General features: G+C 34.1%; 1 protein-coding gene across 2 annotated transcripts in view; it reads right to left on the reverse strand.

Moving 5' to 3' along the window:
• Positions 1-5,984, reverse strand: part of LOC106867860 (protein phosphatase 1K, mitochondrial) — a 24,324-nt gene that overhangs the window by 9,281 nt on the left and 9,059 nt on the right. The window contains exon 4 of one of the 2 annotated variants that reach the window (XM_014912903.2): positions 59-81. The exons of the other annotated variant lie outside the window; for it this stretch is intronic. Coding sequence (XP_014768389.1) covers positions 59-81 — 23 coding nt within the window. The remainder of the gene's footprint in view (positions 1-58; positions 82-5,984) is intronic. 2 annotated transcript variants of the gene reach the window in all.

The following is a 5,984-nucleotide window of genomic DNA, read 5'->3' on the forward strand; positions in this document are numbered from 1 at the left end:
GAATGAGAGGGGGAGATAGAAATAGAGAGTCGCATTAGAAAAATAGTTAAAAACTTACTGTATAAAGGTAACGCGTGCGTTCTGTCGTGATACAAACAATATATGAGTATATGCATATATATGTAGATGTATGTATATATGTTCATCCACATGTACATATAGATACATAACTGGGTACATGACGTGGCAAAAGAACAAGGACAAAAAAGGTAAACAAGGTGCAACAAACAAGCAGGCCACATAGAAACATCCCCTTCATCAGCTGCACACACACACACACACACACACACACACACACACACAGGGTGCAGTGAATAAACTGTTGTCTAAATTACATAAAAATAAAATTAACACTGCCATCTCATTTTAACAGATATATTTACCAAAATTACATAAAAATATCTTGAAATACTAAAGAGTAAATTCATTCAACAAAATCTCCACTAGCTTCAACCAGTGCGAATGCCAAGCAGTACAGTACGTTGTTTCCAAATTTCTGGCAGAGTGAATTGCATCAGGTGCAGTTTTTCTCACAGATGGTGCCCAACTGTCCGTACTATACTGTGTGGTTGACAAAATCAAAAACAAACAATGTGTATGCATGAAATTAAAAATATAAAGTGACAATTTACTCACCACACCCTGTATATATATACATATATGCATGTTCATATACACGTGTGTGTGTGTTTGCACATGTATGTTTGTACATGTATGTGTGTGTGCACATGTGTTTCTATCACCATGGAGTAAAACCAAGACATTCAAACAGAAACATTTTGCAATAGTCACATCTGACTGAGTTGACTCTCTTCACACAAATGGCACCTTTGCATTCCATATCTTATGAGTGAGAAGGATGAAATAAGCACTGAGATTGATAGAAATGACTAAAATCTTTGAAGGTGGTGCCCCAGTATGGCCAGTGTCCAATGACTGAAACCAATAAAAGAGGAATATAAGAAATATGAAAAAAAAGTGTAGATCCATTGTTAAAGAATTCAAGAGTGCTCTTTTTATTCTTACACAAACCAAAGAGTTTCAAGCAATATTTTTACAAATTCAAATTTTAATAAATTAAGCATGGCTGTGTGGTCAAGAAGCTTGCTTTGCAACGAAGAGGTATTGGGTTCAGTTCCACAGTGCAGTAGATTGGGCAAATGTCTCTTACTATTGCCCTGGGTCAACCAATACTTTGTGAGTGAATATGGTAGACTGTGTGGAAACCCATCATATATACATTAGAGTGGAGCATTTTTTCACGATTTTCAATTTTGTGATAAGGGTAGTGCGGAAAAGTTGTGAATGGACATCAAAATAACCGGTGCAAAATCTTAAAACTCTGCAACAATATCTTCCATCCCCTCAAATGCATTGAGAAATGGAAAAAGAGGGAAAAAAAAACACTCTTATTTATTAGTTATAAAATACAGTTTTCATTGCATCTTCTTTGGGTAGCTTCTAAATAATTGTGATGAAATTACTCTAAAATATGACTGAACATGATTTTTTTTTTCTGTGATTTCATATTCTGCCTCCACAAGGAGGGATGGGGGTGTACTGTAATTTACATCTACATGAAAAATTTTCTGAATTTGATAAATTACAATATTTAGAATATTTTTGTATATTTTTGAGGTGTTTGTGGAGGCAGAAGATGAAGTCACAGAAAAAAAAAAACATGTTTAAGTCATATTTTAGAGTAATTTTATCACAGTCATTTAAAAGCTATCTGAAGAAGATGCAATGAAAACTGTATTTTAAAGCTAATAAGTAGAGGCGTTTTTTTCCACAATTTTCCATTTTTTGATGTATTTGTGGAGACAAGATATTGTTGCAGAGTTCTAAGATTTTGCACCAGTTATTTTGATACTCATTCACAACTTTTCCACACTACCTCTATCGCAAATTGAAAATCGTGAAACACCCTAATGTGTGTGTGTGTGTGTGTGTGTGTGTGTGTGTGTGTGTGTGTGTGTGTGTGTGTGTATCTTTGAGTTTAAGTTTTTCCCTCACACCACTTGACAACCAGTATTGGCTTGTTTATGTCACCATAACTTAGCAGTTCAGCAAAAGAGTCTGATAGAATATACTTTCAAAAATAAGTACTGGGTTTGATTTGTTTAACTAAACCTTTTAAGGTGGTGCTCCAGTATGACCACAGTCAAATGACTGGAACCAGTAAAAGATAAAGGATATAATTCCATTTTAACTGTAATCTTAAAAAAAAACATCAAGCAACATATTCTTTTCTTTCAAAATTATATGAAGACACATTTTAGCTTTCTTTGATTTTCCACTGATATATTTACATTTAATCCTTTTTTAATATACTCACAAAATAGATTTCCTGTTATATAACTGGTATATGTAGATTTGGAGTTTCTAGTACATGCTTTCATGAAACTAGAGATACACAATGAAAAAAATTCTTGGAGAAATTTTAATTATTCAGATCTGATGTATAAAATAATTGGTCATTGCTGTCATTAGAATTACATACAGTGATTTGTTAAATTGGCATGTTTGTAGGAGAGAGGGGTATAGTCAATGGAATTAACCTCAGTCTGGTACATATTTTATTGACTTCAGATGGAAGAAAAACAAAGTCAGTTCTGGCACTCTGATAGAATTTGAAATATGAACACTGATGAATAAGATTAAATACTGCAAGACATTTAGTCCTGCAATTTATCACTTTTGCCATTCTAACACCTTATAGTATGGTGCTGCTATATTTTGAGGAATTGAAAGGACCTTTGCCATTGAATATTCAGAAATATAGTTGTCTATGATTACCATCTAATACTAAAGTGGATTCTTTGATGTTTTTGACGTGATATTTAGTTTTCTCTTTTAGCCAGCACAACTAAAACCATGCTTGAGCATTGGCTATGTGCTGATACTTTGAAAAACATCAATTATATTATCAGAGGATCAAGAAACTTCCTCAAGCTATTTTCATTAATGTTGTTCATGTTGTAAGTGAGCCATATTTAACATTGATTTATCTTTACCATGAATAAGAAAGTAGGGAATTGGCAGATGGGTAGAGTACCTTGCAGTATTTATTTACATGCCTTTATATTTTGGATTTACACCCACAGGGGTCAACTTTGCTTTCGTCCTTCCAAGGTTGATAAAATAAAGTACCAGTGAAGTCAATTGAAGTCAGTCTAATCAACTATACCTTCATCCAAAATGTGTGGTCTTGTGCCTCTGTTAGAAATCCTTATGAATAACAACAATAAGGAGGTGGATTGGCAGAAATAGTAGAGAGGCATCACACAATGCTTTGTGGCATTTAGCTATGTCACCTTAAGTCTTGAGATCAAATCCCTCCAGGGTTGTCTTTGCTTTCCATCCTTTCAGGGGCTGATAGGTATGAACCAATGAGACTGATTACATCAATTACACTCCTCCTAAAAAAATGTGTGGCCTTATTATAAAAAGAATATTCAAAATAAACATTCCAGACATTTCCAAAACTGCCCTTATTTATTATGGCTTCAAAATTATAACCCATGTTAGCTTTTACTTTCGATTTAATCCCATTGAATTGAGACTAGTAACATACTAGTACCTATTTTATTAATTTTCAAATGAATGAGCAATAAAGTTCACTAAAATGGTAACTTAATCACAAACAGTGAGATTCTGAACTTTAAAAAATGCATGTGAAGAAATAACATTAAAACAATAGTTGATTTATCATATTGGGTTCTTGAACTCACAAGATTTACACCAAACTCTAAAACTTACAACTGCCAGACATATGTATGATAGCTTCCAGAAATGTGTATCAGACCCTGGCACCCTTTCCTGAGAGAGAAAAATCTATGATCTCCTTTGATGCTACAGAGCCCAAATATTGGTTTCAAAGTTTGGCACAAGGTCAACAATTTCAGGGGAGGGGTAAGTTGATGGCATCAACCCCAGTGTTCAACTGGTACTTATTTTATTGACACCAAAAGGATAAAAGGCAAAGTCGACCTCAGTGGAATTTGAACTCAGAATGTAAGGACAGATGAAATGCAGCTAAGCATTTTGCCTGGTGTGCTAACAATTCTGCTAGCTTGCTGCCTACAGGGTCCAAATATTATGAACCCTCATAGCTCAAAGAATCACTGATCGTGTCCTTAGGTTTTAAGTCAATCAAATAGCTTATAAAAACTACTTAGTCAAAATTTTGAAGCCATAATTAACACCTGTTTTGAACATGTCACATATTTTCAATTTACTCATGTGAAATAAATTTATTATAGCTAAAATTATTCCAATGAAATTAAAAATAAACCTAACAGTTAACTATAACCTTCATTTTTAAAAAATGAGATGAGGGAAATAACTTAGATAGGTCAATAGCATGAATAAATTAAGGAGAAATATACTGATTGACATATGCAGGCAAATTGTTAATTGGAATTTTCATCTTAGCTGGAGAACAAACATCAAAACCTAACTGTAATTTAAAAAAGAAAAAAACTAGGCATCCTCAAAAACATGCTTCAGAGAAAATCTGATTGTTGTTGTGGGCATGGGGAAAAACTAACAATCATGCCTTAACCTTATTTGACCTCATTTGCTTAAATTTGATAAAACTTTATGGTTTGATCAATGGGGAGATCCTTCTTAATTAAACACAACAGTTTTCTTCCAATGCATTTAACTTTTAATCAACTACTTTTGTTATAGTAGTTATACCATATAAGCATTACCTTATTGACCCAACCAGAATAATAAAAATCAGTAATCTCATCTGTATTTGAATACAAAAACACTAAAGCACTAAATGTGATCCCATAATAGTAGTGCTAAATGTGACATATAGGGCGCTCCAAAAGTCAGATGGGTTTCAATTTCTAATAACTTCCTTAACTTTACAAATAAATACATGAAATTTTGATACAATGTAAAGGACATAATGGAAATTAATATGCATGAGTCAAATTTTGCAACACTACTACATCACATATGAAAAATGACATCGCTTAAATGGCAGCCATTTTTGGTTTCGCATGCCCATCCAAAACTTGCACCATAACACTCTCAAAAGTTTCAGACCCCACTTCTCTGATTTCTCTATTGATGTTCTCCTTCAGTTACACCAGGGTCTCCGGTTTGTTGACATAAGCTCTCTCTTTCAGGTATTCATTATTGAGACCTTTTTGGCACCCAGCCATTCAAAGTAGACCACACACATGGTTTCAGCAAGATGGGGCAACTGCTCATACCGCAAGAGAAACAATGCAGTTGCTAAAACAGTGCTTTGGAGAAAGAATTATCTCCCGCTGCGGCAATGTCAACTGGCCTTCACATTCCCCAGACTTGACTAGCCCGGATTTTTTCTTGTGAGGATATCTGAAAGAGAGGGTTTACGTCAACAAACCAGGGACCCTGGTGCAACTGAAGGAGAACATCAATAGAGAAATCAGAGAAGTGGAGTCTGAAACTCTTGAGGGTGTTATGATGCAAGTTTTGGAATGAGCATGGGCATGCAAAGCCGAAAATGGCTGCCATTTAAGCGATGTCATTTTTCCATATGTAATGTAGTAGTGTTGCAAAATTTGACTTGTGCATATTAATTTCCATTATGTCTTTTATATTGTATCAAAATTTCATGCATTTATTTGTAAAATTAAGGAAGTTATTAGAAATTGAAAGCCATCAGTGACTTTTGGAACACCCTATATATATATATATACACATATATATATATGGACATCTCATCAGACTCTAATGGCAATGGATGTATACCTCTTCTAACTCCACAGTTTGAAGAGGTATATGCCCATTGCCATTAGAGTCTGACAAGTCGTCCATAAAGCTAAGCACTTCATGGATGTGAAACCATTGGTCACTCTGCGACCGGACATAGACTTAACTGCACATAAATACATTACTGCTCTATGCTTTAGACTGTGCTTCTTTTTTGGATATATGATACACTGACTATATATATATATATATATATATATATATAT

Source organism: Octopus bimaculoides, chromosome 5 (genome assembly GCF_001194135.2).
Source record: "Octopus bimaculoides isolate UCB-OBI-ISO-001 chromosome 5, ASM119413v2, whole genome shotgun sequence".
Classification (NCBI taxonomy): domain Eukaryota; kingdom Metazoa; phylum Mollusca; class Cephalopoda; order Octopoda; family Octopodidae; genus Octopus; species Octopus bimaculoides.